Here is a 16,231-nt window from a genome sequence, read left to right as displayed (position 1 = left end):
GAGTATAAGTGTTGTTAATGATTGATACTAGTGTTGGTTGAATTTCTATCTCGTTGTCACGATAATAGGGCATCGTCCAAGTCGTATTGTTAGGTAATTCAGTTCTTAATGTTGTTTTCTGAATGGTTTTTGGTGGAATTTCAATGACATAATGATCAAAATCTCGCCTATATTGAAATGGAATTTCCAGATATTGGTTAATCTTTCATTTCCTATGTCAATGCCTAACTTTAGTTTACGAATGTCTTTTATTCCTAGGATTCCGTCGAAATATTCGTGAAAAGGGTAAAGTATAAATTCTATCGAATCTGTTATGCCAAAGCATAAAAATAAGGAAATTTTTGCTTTACTTGTAGCTTTCTTTGACCCTGCACATGTATGTAGTGTACTTACATAAGGTTCGATTAAATTTGGAAAATGTGTTTCCGCTATTGATGGTCTAAGAAGAGAAGCATGTGATCCAGTATCAATGAGTAATCGTATGTTATAATTAGGAATTTCGATATAGGGTAGCTGATTGATCTGCATACTGTTTAAACTTAAACATGGTTGGTTTTGTCCGAGGCTTGTAAATGAAAATTTTCAAGCTGATCTATTACACTTTCTTCTGAGGGTAACATCGAAGGTGATTGATTATCTTCAAGGTTTTCAGTTTCAAACGATGAGTCATCCTTAGTATTGTCAAATTCGGGTTGGTAATAATCATCACTAACTTCATTTTCAAGATGTGTTAACTCTTGGAAAGTGAAATTGGGTTTCCTCGTCTGTTGGAAATGATTGTAAGGTCTGTACTGAGGTTGAGGTTGGTATTGAGGACCTGGTGGAGTTAGATTTCGTTTTATGGTACTTACACCGGACATGGGTTGTGGAAATTGTTGTTTTATTTGTGGAAATTGTTGTTTTGGTTGTGGGAATTGTTGTTTTAGTTGTGAAAATTGTTGTTTTAGTTGTAGAAATTGTTGAGGGTTTTGGGGTCGGAATTGTGGTTTTTGGAATTGATTTTGAGGTCTAAATGAGCTTTGAGGGTTGAAAGAGTTGAAAAGCCTTTGAGTGCTTGCAACGGCTTGATTAAAAGGTTTATTAATTGGTTCATTATGGTTCTGTAAATAGCTATTTTTGAAAGTTTGGCTTGTCAAAATTTCAAAGTTGGTAATTATATCAATTGCACTGTTCAAATTTTGTGGGTTTTGAACGATTAATAAGGTTCGCAATTCACTTCAAATATTTGCTAGTAGGTTTTGTGTTGCGGTAAGTTCATTTTGGGAAATCAGTATAGTTCTTGCTTCTGCATTCATAACTTCTGCACATATTTTTGTATTGATTTTAGTAAAAAGATATTTTAATTTTTGAATATAATCTTGTGTAGTTTCATTAGTTTTAGAAAGAAATAGTAGTTGTTGCTGCAAGTTAGCTCTAGTTATGGGGTCGCTGAACTTTTGTTAAAGTGCATTTTTAATTTCGTCCCAAGTTTGAAGATCTGGGCGAGTTAAACGAAAATCTTCAGCAGCACCTAATAGTTTAGATTTTATTGCTAAAGTTACATATTCTTCCTGTGAGGGGTCAGCATTAAAGTAACGTGTATGAAAAGTATTAATTTGATTTACAAAAGATTCCAATCTCAGTGGGTTTCCATCAAAAGTTTTGACAATCAAAAGTGTGACAGTTGATCTTAATTATTTTCTAAACTACTTCTTATATTACTATTATCGATTTCTTCTAATTGAAGCGGAAAATTTGTAGAAATCTCCGAATATAAATTAGTTAAATTCGAGGTAAAATCTTGATTTGAAATAATTCTTCGTTTTGGATACGATACATCTTTTTTTTACAAACTTCCTTTTGGATATTTCGCCAGACAGAATTTCCTCACGTCTTTTATTACAGATTGATAAATAGTGCTCCTATTTCGCAATAAGAACAAATTATTTATCAAAAAATAATCAAGAACTATCACCTAGAGGGTATCCTGTGACACACTTAGGCTCAAGCTGTAAGAGAAAATTCCAATTAGTAAAGAAATTTATTTGAAAAATTACCTTGACGTTTCGATAGCTATTTTCTGCTATCGTTATCAAAAGAACCTAAATGAACCTAAAAAAGAGTATGTTAATAAATTGTGTAACAATAGTAGGATAATACAGTATATGAAAATTCGCTCTGATAATTAGTCTGTGCAAATTGTCAGATTATATATATCAAATCATCACTGCTAACATGTCCCGTCTGGCTTCTTCGTTGTGGCGAACCAGAAAGCGATGTATGCCAGGAGTCACAAGATGCGCTGCGTTGGTCTTTCTTCAGAATCCTTCCTTAACTGTTGACACAGAGGGTGCTACTTAAACCAATTATGTGAACTTCACAAACTTCGCTCTCATGAACTCCGAAATTTCACTAAATCTGAATTTTAATTCGCACTCCGAAAGGATGCTACCGACTGCGCCAATTTTGTTCTTAATTATGCAACTTCGCTTTTTAAAAACTTTATTTTACAAACGAAATTACATGGAACATACACCAAGCAAGTGATCTTAATGACTGATTTGCATACGCAAACCTTGCCGTATAAATAGGAAAATAGATGCTGACTTGACAAAGTTGTTCTAGTTAACATTGCATCATTGGAAATGGCCATATAACTTCAGAGAGAATTGTAAATGTTTTAATAATGAATCGGGGTGGGTGTTTTTTTTTATCTTAAGACGCTAAAATATTTTGAAAATTAGTGACCATACTAACAAATGTTTCAAATACGAAGTTAATATCTGAGAGGAGGAACTTTATTCGTGTTAGAAAAAACGCCTTCTTCGATCTTTTAGGCTAGGCAGGGGCCACCTTGATCATTTCAAATAGTAACCACATAATTTTTTTTTTCCTGGTGAGGTTTGGGAAATGCTCTTTTATGCACTCCCAGAGCTGGTTGTGTGGGACTCCAGCTAAGCTGTTTACCCACTAAAACCCTTTCCTCACCGTCGAGGTGGTGTTTGGCCTTGCACCGCGGTCATTTCTACGCTATTCTGCTCTCGTAATTTTATTCCCTCATTATCCCTGTGGATTCAATAAATTCCAGAATAATATTGAACGGGGTGCGCATGACCTGGTCTGGTAATCCTGCCTCTTTATGAGTTCTCCCTGCTGAGGAGAAAAGTTCTTCTCGGGATATCCGACCGCCGCTATGGCCATCTTAATCCGGGAAACCGCAACCTTGCACGACTTGTGTGTAGTTCCTTCCTACACGGAAGTTCCCACATACAGCCGCCCAGCTGCTGGCTTGTTAGGTATCTGCCATCCGACCGGTGTCGCTTTTGCGTCCCGGTCATGGCAGCTTTTTTGGGATGCGCTGGTTTCGCTGAGGGTCTACCTAACACAGTTTTAGTGGTTTTTCCGCCTGGATCCCCCGAGAGTTTTTTACCATCCTTCGGTACTTTGCCAGCTGCGGAGCCCGACGATTCTTCTGAGGAGGTCCCGCCGGTATTTTGTGGTGTATGATGGTGGTGTTTTCCATCCACACAGAGCCCCGCATGTGTGGGTAAGGCTGATACAATTAGGTGCGCCTGTTGCCTCAAGGTGAGTCGCTTTTGGCTGGGTTTCCCCCCAGCCTTGCATCTCTTGGCGCCCACTATACCGTGAGAATTGGGAGGTGTTATAGTAGCCTCGTCACGCGATCCGGTTAGTAAAATCAAGATCCCTGCGCCCCCTACAGTACCTATCCCGAGGCCGTAGCCACGATAGTCGCTGCATTGCAGGCGGTTTGCGGTTTGTGCCACGAGCTGGTCCGCGGCGACGGCTTTCGGTCCAGATCCGGGGGTTTTATTCCACGGCTTTCACTTATGGCCGTCGCTAACCGGTCAGACGTATCTGACCGGCCTTTCCCCTATCCGCCACCTGGGGACGCGCCCGATGGGTCGCTCAACCTGCACGGGAACCACAACCAGTTCTCCTACAACAAGGAACAGTTCTACTACAACAAGAAACCAATTTACTGGTGCCCTTCTTGTGCAAGATGCTCCGGGCCAGCTTGGCCCTGGCATATATACCAATGGAATGGAGAATGGCGAAAGTAGTATTTATTCCAAAACCACAACACCCTTCTTACTCAAAACACTAGAAAAGCTGATCGACAGACATATCAGGGAAGAGGTTCTTACTAGAAGTCTTCTACACCAGAACCAATATGCCTACCAAATAGGAAAACCCTGCGAATCTGCTGCAGGTTCGAATATTACGTCAAAAACTGAGAATGCTTTATCTAAAACAGTTTTTTCGATTTTAACAGGTGCGCTCTATGGGGCCAAATAAGAACATCTGGGTCAAAATAAAATAGCGAACCTTAGATATGACTTACGAGCCTCATTTTTACGTTTTGTCAAACGTTGGTAGACTGATACAGATTAATGAAAAATTATTCAGAATACCACAATGTATCCGCCCACATGTGGGTATAATCTTATAAATCCCAGCTGAGACGTCTACAATTGACGCCATTAATGCTCGTATGCACCGACAGACTTTAATCGCGATTAAGCCTTAAACCGGTTTAAAAATCGTAAATGGTATGCACCGTCGACTGTTTTGACCTGAAACGCGTTTAACTTTAATCCGCCAACCTCCGAGGATTAAGTTCTTAAACTAGTTTAAATACATAACATAACCTTTGAAATTGAGGGTTTTGTTATAGATAAAGACGGTGTTTTGTGAAAGTAATAAATGAAAATGGAAAGTTTACAAAAGTGTTATATTTTGAACCCGGACATACTGTAGTTAGATCAGCGCTGCTCAAAGTGCGCGCCGGTGCTCCGCAAAGCCTGCGGTCGGGCTCCGCCGGCAATAAAATTAATACATGGATTAAAGAGAAATCTATAAGAATAAAGTTACCTAAGATAAAAATAAACTATCGAAAAAAAGCTTACTTATAGATTTCACGGGTACATAATAATACAGCGTAATTCACGTAGCCCGTTTGCTATAGAAAATTTTTAATTTTCCGGAAATATTATTAATATGAAATTTGGTAGGCCCCATAACCGGTTGCTGCGGGTCTAAATATAGTATTTTTCAAATGACGGCACTTCAGGAATTACGGCAAATCCACGCCATCTCGGTTTTTTTAATGGAAAGTTCCCATTTTGATTTCAAATTTGGATTCAGCTTTAAATTGTGAGTTCAGAATGTCAATTTGTCAACACTTATCTGTCACAGTTTTTGACTTATGCCATTTTTGCCAAAAACAGGGTAGCAGCGGTTCATTAAAAAAATTTGTTTCCTGAACCATTGCAAATAAATAAATAATAATAAATTATCTAATTCAATTCCCAAAGGTTTGGCAGACATTCTTCAACGATTTTGACACTTTTGTTATATTTCATGCTTCTACAGGGATTTTCCAAAATTGCACAAGAAAAAAAATAGCAAAAACTTTTTAAATAGCAACTACTATTTCTGACTCCAAAAATAAATGTAAAATTGAATTTTAAGTCCACTTTTATTAACATTGTGTACCTTCATCTGTGTAGCCAATTTGTTGACAAATAATGTAATACAGAATAATAATATTTAAAGTTGTTCACGTGTTTAGCAGTAGATCCTAATTGCTTAACCGTAGAGCGGTAGCTCTCCCGAAAACGGTAAACCTACCGTAAAAACGGTAGACCTGGCAAGCCTGAACATAACTTCTTCGATCAGCTGAGGGACGCGATAACTGCGCGCTCACGGCCACAAAATATCCCCCCCGTAGGGGGTATGTTCTGTGCTCACGGCCTGAGCAAAGAATAAAAACGTAGAACCAGTGTGACCAGATTTCCGTAAGCATTCCGCCCCTCCCGAGCTCCTTTGTCGCCTAAAGTCGCAACTGCTGTGGCGACAATCGCAACAGTGTTGAAACGTTGCGACAACACCGTGTAACACGTCACTGGCGACCCCCTAGCATGTCTATGACAATTTCAAAGGGTAGTTTAGGTATTTAACCACCACAAATGTTTGCATGGCCACATTTTAGAATACAATACTGTCAACAAAACACCTCATTATAAAAAGTATGCACATACTTTGTATTTGCAGACTTTAATGCCTTTTTTAAGCATTAAGCATTAAGCAACTTTTTAAAACCACGACTAAAGAGATAATGATTTATCTCCTTAGACGAGGAAGTGAGTTTAAACATGATTAGGAAGCAAAATAGTAATTGGGTTTTTACAGAAATAAAATTAAAATAAATAATATTGTCTTTACGAAACAAGAAAAGCCGGCGTAACAAGTTTAATTGATAATAGCACACTTAAATCGAATTCTAATAAGCTTAGGAAATAGGACAATTCAAAATATTTCACTGCAAAAATCCAAAACTTCCTCGTATTTTTCTGATGTTTGCGTTGAAGTATCTTCATATGTTTTTGATTTAAATCTATATATCATATCGCTAGTGACCTTAAAGTTTTTACAAACAAATATTGTTTACTTAAAAGTTAAAAGTGAAACTTAACAATCTTGATTGAATTTAAAAGAGTCCACATTATTTGATTTCTAATTTTTGATTTAACTACGTTCATGATTGAAAATGTACGTTCTACGACTGCATTTGATGACGCCATCCTTCATTAAATCGTTTTTTGCAGTTATTACCTTTTTTCAGCATGTAAAACTAACGGATCGGATAATTTTTGTTGGTTTGCAAAATTTATTGGTAATTCGGAAAATGTCGGTCTTATTTGACTTAAAATAACATGAGGATTGCACATCTTTATTTTTCGAAACACATCTAACGGGATGTGCATTTTTTTGATCAGCTTCTTCAAAAGAACTTTGATGAATTCTAAACATTTATTCCTTAAAATTTGGCAGACATGAAAGGATAATTTAAGATTATTTAATTCAGTAGAAAATTGAAAATCAAAATTATAATCATCAATGCCTAAAAAAATTTGCTTATATTTTTTTGAATCGGTTAATAATTCTACATTACTCTCAAGACCCATTATTATCGCGGGTTTTAAAATTTGCGAGCTAATAATCAAATCATGGTATTGACATCTGGAAATGCTTAATATTAGTCAATGTTAGTATTTTGAAAATACAAGTTTAGCAAAAACAACTGCTTCAAAAAAGGCCGCAAAAATATTATTACAATTTGATTGATTTTATTTTTATACAAGGTGATTCAACATTGGCGCCATTCCTTTTAAGTGGTGATAGAGGCTCACTTAGGAGTACAAAAAAAATATTGAAACATTTTTTTGACAGTTGAAGATCGAAATTCAACTTTTTTATTAAGCATTATTTTGAAATTGTTCCATGTTTAATTGCTAGCATGTTGAAATACTTAAGCATTCAAAAAAAAAATTACAACCTTTCCTTCAAAATGCGAAAATTTTTTATATCAAAAAAGTTCTCTTCTACAATTTTTTGCTGAAAAGTCAAAGCGGCAATGCTGTTTTTAGCACAATTCAAACCATTTTTTTAACCATTCAAATGTTTGGGTTGTATGGTTTATTTGTAAGCACCAATTCGAAGTTATGAGAACAGGTTGACATTTCGAAAGTTCGTTCCGCAGTCAACGAATCTTGTTGAATTTACCGTTTATCCTTGTCTATATTATTGTCACTCTGTATAATTCCATGGTTACCGGAGGTTTAAATAATTACGAAGCAACAGGTATTTGCGCAATGTTAATTAGGCAGATTACCTTGAAAAACATTGCTGCTGTATTTCTGATATAGTTTTTTGCAAATTGCTCAGTTTTTAATAACAATTAATTTCTTTTACTATTTTTTCTGTACTCCTATAACATCGCCAGACAACACCTCCAGAGGAATGACGAATTTTAAATCACCCTGTATGTGTGGCTATGTGCATCACTCAAAAGTTTTGCTGTATGGCATTTTTCTTTGTCTGCATTTAATGAAAAGAACGTTTCAAGCTGTAAATACTAGTTAAAAATTTTATCTTAATCCTAATATCTTATCTTAATATTTTATATCAAAATTTTCTGAAATTTGAATCATCAGTATTTATGAGGCAATAAATATCTTTATATTTACTAACCCGAATAGCACTATTTGTAAACCAGTTATATGTTTTTCTTAGAAATTTCTTAGAAGAAATTCTACTTCATTAGAAAATATTTCTGAGAGAGACCTTTGAAGCACACAGTTGCAAGCTATGACCAATAATATAACATATATATAACAAATTTGATTAATGCTAAACACTTTGTTCTATGAAGCTGAAGATAATTTGTTAATGGTTAATTCATTTACTATATCTGTTAAATGATCAATACTTCTTATTGAAGTATGCATAGCAACATAGCTAGTCAACATCAATTCTTTTTGCTTCCGTATGGTGTTCAGGTGTTCAACGTAGTAATTCCTAAAATGTTATACAATATGTGTGTAAACTACAATTGTAAATGCAGTTTTTGATAATTACTATTTGTTCATTGAGTTTTTGTCATTACATTTACAAGATACTTTAAATAGATTTAAGTATTTAGCAGGCAAATCGTAATAAAAGGCCAAAACTATACCAACCAGAAATAGAAATTTCCCTTGATCCCAAGTCGCATTAAAGCAATTCTAGCATCATTATACAAGGTGTATTAGTTCACAAGGTGTATTATGACATTATGATTATATGATGATATTATTATTCACAATTCATGAGGAAATGGTATTATTTTAACCACGTATTCTAAGTTCTAAAATAACCCTTGCTTGCTATACAGGGTGTCCCACTGGAAACCGCCGCAATCGATATCTGGCAAACTGTAGTTAGGAAAAATTTCAAAATTGGACAGTGTGCCGAAGTCATTGGGGGTAAGCGATCTAAAATATTTTCAAGATGACCACACTTGCGGATATACCGGAAGTAGGTGTCAACTTGCTTATTTTAAATGGAACACCGTTTATATTATTACATTTTTGGGTTCTATTCCAAATTCGAAAAATATTTCATGTATAATATGTTATACCTAAGTCTAACCGTTTTTGATATATTTGAAATTTTATGTAATACATGACAGATGCAGCCACTCGAATAATTATTCATTTTTCATATAAAGCAATATCTGATACTTAATTTGAGTCGCATCTCGTGTTGAAAAAGACATAATTTAATGGAATTGCGAAAATATTTTGAACACTATTAATACAAAGCGTTAAAAAAATAAGTCTCAAAATACAGGTGAGAAAACCGCCCGAAATCAATTTTTCAAGTGGAAACCCCCATTTTTGATAATTTTGTCATATTCAGTATTAAAAATAAGTGTAAGTTTGTGTAACGATGTCTATTCCAAAAGTGTATAATTTTCGAAATATGAAATACTGTCACTCTTAGTTGCGATGACGAACGTGCACATTCTTAATACAATCAAACGCCAAATAAATACTTGCAGCTATCAGTAACCTGTTGAAAATAATTAAAAATCATGCCCAGACGCTTAAATTATATATTACGCTTGAATAGTCAACGAATACGCACGTTTTGCAATAAAATAATTTTTGGGAAATTTTGCCATTGGCCTTCGCTAAAGAAAAAATGGTGCGCCACCTATATTTTTTAATTGTTACAATTACTTTCCAAATTCCTTTTTGCATCCTTTTCAAATAAAAAATATACTATAGAATACGTGGTTAAAATAATGCCCCTTCCTGATAAAACACCTTGGATATGCCTGTCATGCATCGATAAATCGATTACCATCATTAGGTACCAAAATTTTTCAGTCAGTTGATTTTTAGTTAATGGTACCATTTTTTGTTTATGTTTAGTTGTCTTGTTATGCTTTTCCAAACCTGCTCTATGAGGTCTTAATTATGTCTTTCAAATTTTGGAAAAACTTGCAGTTTGATCCATTACAATAACTAATATGTACCGTATTCGGGGTGAAGTCGGACTGGTCAATATTTTTTCAAGATCAATTGATGCACTGCGTAAAAAATATCCAGTCGTTATATTCCCGTTAGGAAAGTTCCTAGACTCATTAATATATTACTTATACATTTTCGCCATATAAATTCCCTATGAAACACAGGGTAAGGATTTTATGAATTATATTTATTTCCTTCGGAATTTGAAAATTATAAAAGAGACTGTTACACACAAGAGAATATCTACTAAAAACAAAAAAATAAGATGAGTTATATCACAATATAATAATTAAAATTATTAGTACACCCCATGACAATTTCATTAGAAAATATTGTTTTTGTCTTAAATAATTGTGTTTTAGTAAAAAAAAGTAATTTTAACGCTTTTATATAAAGGGTCGACCGTCTTTAGTATACTCTGCCGCGGGTATGCTCCATACATAAGAGTAAAGGTAGACACCCTATATATAGAAAAAAATAGGGGGGAATAAAAAGTTCAATTGTTTGATTATGGAATTCGATAAAGGATACACGGAAGACTCTAAATTATTTTATTGAAAATTTTCTTTTCAAAATTATACTCCTTTTTCAAACCGAACGACGGTAGTTTATATTCCAAATGAATAATGTGGGTATTCGTCTCACCTCGAAATAGAGTTTCCTGCTCGCATTGTCTTTTATCTGGCCTTGAATATTTCCCCCATTTACCCATTTTTCCTTCTATCTCTAAAAATTAACTAATGTCATTTTCACCGGCAAAATTTTAAAAATGTGAATGAGTACACAAGAAACTTTATTTTGTCCCAAAATAAAAATCAATAGTTGAAACCGCGCGGTAGAAGGTTTTCACTTGAGGTAAAATTTTTGCTTTGTCAATATTCCAGCAAAGCGGAAAGGGTTACCGATTCTTGTCTACAATTTTTACCTTCTCGTAAAACGCTTGTAAAGGTTCTACAACATACACCTTTTCATACTGGAATTAATAATCATATGTTCCAGCATTTAAAGGTACGAGTGAGTACGTAACATCTGTATCGTATCTGTATTGGTAATTGTACTAAATTAATGAAGTTGTTATTTTACTTTGAATTAGGAATTTGTTTAAGTTCTGACCTTTTGATTCATAACATGATTTTGCTTGAGCAAATGTTTCTGGTTTCTATAAGAAACACCTTTCACAAATTAATGGTACTTGGCGTTTCGCTATTTAATGCAAGAAAAATTTGTAAATGCTTATGGAGTTTTTATTATCAACATATTCAAGCATCTATGGCTACGCCGAAATACTTCAATTGAGATTAGGAGTATATTTATGTTCAATTTTATATATTTGTTTATAAAGCAGAAACAAATCTGGCCTTTGTACAAATATATCGAAACTGAATATTAAACATCTTTTAATCGCAATTGTAGTATTGGCTCGCCGACAATAGCAAATCCTGAATACACAGTAGTAAGCACGCAAACCCAGCATCCCAGCAATGACGTTAGTTAGTTGTGAACAGCAATAGATGGTGACAGTGTCAGTGAAAAACCTTGTTATCATTTTGTGCAAGGGATTGCGCTATCTATACTTGTCTTTATCTATGACACATCTATGAGTGATGATAACCATAGATCTGTATCGCGTCTGTGATTTCTGAAAACTAATTTTATACCTTGTAATTACCTATCTAATTAGTAAGTGGCATCAAGTGAAAGTGCGAGAAATCCGAAGAAGTTTACCAGCAGCATCAAGATAGTTCGTGAATTGAGGTTAAAGCTCAAGATAGCTAATGGAAAAAATAAATTCTTCAATCCCTGGAACTGTACTAAGTACACATAATGGTAATTTGCTCACTTCTTCCGGGATAATGTCCCTGGACCCGCTGTTAGGTACGTATCACAGACGTGAGACTGTCACAGATCTTTAAACACAATACAGTTTGCATTTTCCTAATTGTCATTCAATTATTTTAGAATTTACTACACTTCGTCTTTAGTTTAAAACTATCAATATAGCGGAAACACACTTTCAAAGAATGATGAAACTGGCGTAACGTAAACAATTCCGTCTGAGAGAGTTGCTAAACCAGCACAAAGCGTTTCGTATAGTAGAAATTGTTATGAAGATATATTACAGCTTTCAAAACATTTTAAAATGGTGTTCTAGTTTCTATCCACTTCGGGTTTGTCGGCAGTCGAGGTAATTCTTAGAGACATTGGGCTTTGGTGTGCCCTTTAAAACTGTGCTAATCTAATAGATAATATTTTTATTAACTTTTCTTAGTGGTGTTTTGCGCGAATTAGGTTTCGCCCACTTTTTACTCATTAAAATTAACTACTTTTTCATAAGAGAACAAAGGACGCCATTGACACGGTCAAACAGGTCGAAAATGTTTGCTCATTTGCGAATTCTACATTTTCTTTGGCCTTCAAATCGTTTTAAATGCATTTTGTAGGTATTTAGATTAGATCGAGTAATGTATTTACTTTTTGTTAATTTTGGTTTGTATTGATTAGTTGGGTTTAGTGTTTTTTCTTTTAATAATACTTTCAAGTAAATAATAAGGAATAAATCATAATAATTTAAGGAACATAATAAAATTACAAATTCACTCGAGGACGTCACATCAGAAAATATTTAAGAAATTGTTCACTGATCAGTTCAATACAATTTTGACATCATCTAACTAATTAATTTCGACCAATTTTTATAGTTTTCATTAATAAGAAACATCACCGATTGATGTGATTTTATACCGTTTTATTGTTTTTACTTCAACGCACTGAGTTGTACCTACAATTACATGGCCACTTATGCCGACTATTCTTATAAATTATGACGTAGTATCGTTTCTGCTAGGATCAGCATAATTTAACGATAAAAGAAGCCCCAACAGAAACGAGAATTCAGTCATTAGATCTTTGGTCAGAAGTTATAAGAATTGAGCCTAAACATTTTCAGTCTACGGTTCATTCTTTCTATAATAATAAAAATATTCTAATACATATAACGATTATCACAATTATTGTTACAATTAGTATCAATGAGATACTTCCTTGAGTAATACTCAATTTCTTGTAATTCAATTTTATGCATTTATCCATAAATTAAATATGAAGAAATGTAATTCTTTGCATCTTTCAAGTAGTAGTGAATGTTTTGAAAATCCATTTCATTGATGTGTAATGGCTCCATTTTCTCGATTAATTTTTAATTTATTACAAGTTTTGGTAGCTTTAGCCTTAATGCCCTTAATCTGAATGTATCTGGTTTTTGAAACAACTTTTTCTTGTGGATTTAAAGATTCATCTACTTATTTTAATAAAGGTTTTTCAATCACATTATTTGTTCGTTAATTGGAATAGGGATACTGTTGCACGCAATTGCAATATCATTGGACTAGGTCACTTTTAATCGTTAGGTCGATGCAACTTTGTGGTATTTTACGATCGTGTCGAAAAGTATTCGCGTTTCAAAATTTCATTTGTAAATCATCTTTTCAGGTTCACGATATCTGAGATCATCACTATGATTAATTATTTTCCTGCGAATTTAATTTAATTGTTGTCTTAACGTTTGTCTGAATGGCATTAATAGGGCGGACATTGATTTCGAGACTGTCTAGTAATATGAGCGAATACGCCGCAATACGAGTAGACTGAACTTTATTTGAGATTTTGTTGATTTTGAATTTCTACCAGGTTCATATTAACACTAGAGAATTGCGTCTATGTCTTTTGCTAAACGTTTAACATTCGTCTGGGCTGCAATGAGGTCATTATTTTACGTATTCCGATTTTCTTGAAGAATGTTTATGTAGTTTTCGAATTTTTCTCCATCGTCAGCGTGTAGACTTCCGTAGAGATATTTATTAAATTTCCAAATAAAATTGAATAATCTTTTTTTTTGTTCTGTAGTCCCTATTTGTACGAACAATTCAGTTGTTCTTGAAAAGTATACGAAGAAATTGAATTATATTCGGTGTTAATGAAGAGTGGAATCAAAATCCAGATGATTTTTACTTTTGAATCTTTTTGATGTTGTCCATGTTTAAAAGTTTGAATTTTGTATTTGCGATTTAGATTTTTAGAAATTTTATGAAGTGTATTTATTAATTGTTTGGATTTTTCTGATATTTCGGGGTAATCGTAGCGATTTTGATTTAAATTTGACAAAACGTTTCCTTTCTTGGAAACGTTCAAAACAATTGATGTTTGAATGGATAATTTCTTTGAAAAAGTTGATACCTAACTTGTAAGTCCATTGATAGTGCTTCTAGTGCTCGGAATTTAAAAAATCTGAAATTCGAATACTCGTTTAGTGGTTTATTCGAATAGTAAAATTATTCGAATACTCGAATATTCGAATAACCGAGTATTCGAATAATCGAGTATTTGAATACTCGAGTATTCGACTATTCGTTTTCCGTTCACCGTTTTCCAAGAAGAAAAATCGTTATATCACATCGTTTTTGGCAACTAGCCGCAATGGATGGCGGTTATATTTTTTCCCTTTGACAGCGATTTTTAACACGATTTCAGGAGCTAACTTGTAGCGATTGTATCATCGCGTATCATCAAGGTGATGACGCGAGTCACCAGAACACACACGTAATTTTATATTCATTTGCAGGAGGGTAAATGATGATGTAAATGCTTGTAGAATATGAATAGTTTATTTTATAAAAGTATACAAAGTGCATATAAAGATATTTGCACCTTGTGAATTTTATAATGTTGGTGTATTCGAGTATTCGAATATTCGAGGTTTGACTAGACATAATTATTCGCTTTTTGAATATTCGCATACTCGAATTATTCGAGTTCGATTCCGAGCCCTACTCCAGACATTGGTTGAGGCTATTGTTGCATATTCTGATTATTGGGGTTTTGGTGAAATTGTTGGTTTTGGGGTCTAAATGGATTTGGATTTTTGTTTCGATTGCTTTGAGAAGTTCATCAGTGAAAGAGCTTTGAATGATTGGATTTTGAAAATGTTTCTTTAGGAAGTTGTTTTGAACTTGAGGTTTGGAATTTGTTTTTGATTGATTTTGTAGAAAATTATCTTTCAAAGAGCTTTCACTTGTAAGGGTTTCATAATTTGTAATAATATCAATAGCTGAATCTAGATTTTGTGTATTTTGAACGATGAAGAGAGTTTTTAACTCGGCTGAAATATTTGCCCACAAATTTTGCGTTGCAGTTAATTCGGTTAATTCGTTGTGACTTATTAAATTTACTCGTGCTTCAGTATTACTCATCAGTGTAGATTTTTTTATTTTTACTTGTTATTACTATAATTAATAAACAATATATTCTTGTAACTAAACTTTAAGTTTCTGAATTTAATTTTATAATTTCCAGGTCACTATTGCTACAGTTATGACTAGAAAATATAACGTTAGGAGTAACGTTACTTGAATTGATTTAACTGAATTATTTCGTTGAAAAAAAAATGCAAGGCAATTGTTTCTGTTTAATTGTCGAATAAAAAAAAAACAAACAAGCAAGCAAGTTTGCATTACATTTATACATAAATGAATGCTTCAATGCTTTTTTGTTTCTGTTTCTTAATTAACAGGTTGTCGAACTATAAGAAATAACAAGTGAATGCACTTACAGTTATTTCTAGTCTCTTGCCTTTATCAGGACAACACTTCGCAGAGCAGATAGGCGAACTTCAGCAGGGGAAAAACATCTTATTGACAAGCAAATAGCCATATTTACCACAAACTCAAGTTTTAGATGTATCGAGAACTCGGCAATCAAAAAAGCCATTTATCTGTTGAGACCTGGATACAGTCCTCCTTCTCGAAAAACGGTCGTATCGAGCCTTTTGGATGAGATTTATACTGAAGAAAGAGAGGCATGTTTTTCATCTCTTTCGGGGAAAAGTGTTAACATGTCGATTGACGGATGGTCAAACATTCACAACGAGCCGGTTATATGCGCAACATTATCAACAGAAGATGGACGAGCGCTTCTCTATGAAACCATTGATACTTCTGGAAAGCCTCATACTTCGACATACCTTACTGATCTGGTGTTCGATTTAATTTCCTCGTGTCAAACAAAATTTCAGTGTCAAGCGAGATCTTTTGTAACGGACAATGCCGTTAATATGACCGCAATGAGGAAAACGTTAGAAGAACGGACGAACTCTGAAGTTATAACTTATGGTTGCTCTTCGCATTTACTAAATCTGCTTTGTAAGGACTTACAGGTGCAAGATGTCAAAGAACACATAGTCCAAATTGTTAAATATTTCCGCAACAACCACATGGCCAAAGCCAAATTCAGTGCAGCTGGAGGCAAGGGACTAGTACTACCTAGCGATGTTCGCTGGAACAGCGTGGCCGACTGTTTGGAAGCGTATGTCACACAAT

General features: G+C 34.2%; 2 protein-coding genes and 1 long non-coding RNA gene across 3 annotated transcripts in view; 2 read left to right on the top strand and 1 right to left on the bottom strand.

Moving 5' to 3' along the window:
* Positions 1-3,746: 3,746 nt before the first annotated feature.
* LOC109540796 lies at positions 3,747-4,842 on the top strand. The gene is made up of 2 exons (XM_019909274.2): positions 3,747-4,210; positions 4,274-4,842. Exons 1-2 carry the CDS (start codon positions 3,898-3,900, stop codon positions 4,294-4,296), a joined length of 336 nt encoding a protein of 111 aa, XP_019764833.1. The 5' UTR covers positions 3,747-3,897; the 3' UTR covers positions 4,297-4,842.
* Positions 4,843-7,769: 2,927 nt separating this feature from the next.
* LOC125505480 lies at positions 7,770-11,124 on the bottom strand. Its single transcript, XR_007282204.1, has 3 exons — positions 10,974-11,124; positions 10,506-10,586; positions 7,770-8,361 (listed from the first exon to the last, which is right to left on the bottom strand). It is a non-coding gene; the product is annotated as an uncharacterized LOC125505480 (long non-coding RNA).
* Positions 11,125-11,270: 146 nt separating this feature from the next.
* The window catches only part of LOC109540805 (elongator complex protein 4), a 27,854-nt gene continuing 22,893 nt past the window's right edge, over positions 11,271-16,231 (top strand). Inside the window, exon 1 of the mRNA XM_048669322.1 lies at positions 11,271-11,735. Coding sequence (XP_048525279.1) covers positions 11,636-11,735 — 100 coding nt within the window. The 5' untranslated portion in view covers positions 11,271-11,635. The remainder of the gene's footprint in view (positions 11,736-16,231) is intronic.

Source organism: Dendroctonus ponderosae, unplaced genomic scaffold (assembly GCF_020466585.1).
Source record: "Dendroctonus ponderosae isolate FM_Combo_2020 unplaced genomic scaffold, Dpon_F_20191213v2 Dpon_F_20191213_1, whole genome shotgun sequence".
NCBI classification, from domain to species: domain Eukaryota; kingdom Metazoa; phylum Arthropoda; class Insecta; order Coleoptera; family Curculionidae; genus Dendroctonus; species Dendroctonus ponderosae.
The sequence above is the reverse complement of the archived record's forward strand: the minus strand, read 5'-3'. Positions and strand labels throughout refer to the sequence as shown.

Bases quoted from the DNA above. Each gene is read 5' to 3' on its own strand.
- LOC109540796 (XM_019909274.2), top strand. From the start codon at position 3,898: ATGGGTCGCTCAACCTGCACGGGAACCACAACCAGTTCTCCTACAACA. The intron at 4,211-4,273 runs GTTCGAATATTA...CGATTTTAACAG, and splicing joins ACCCTGCGAATCTGCTGCAG to GTGCGCTCTATGGGGCCAAA.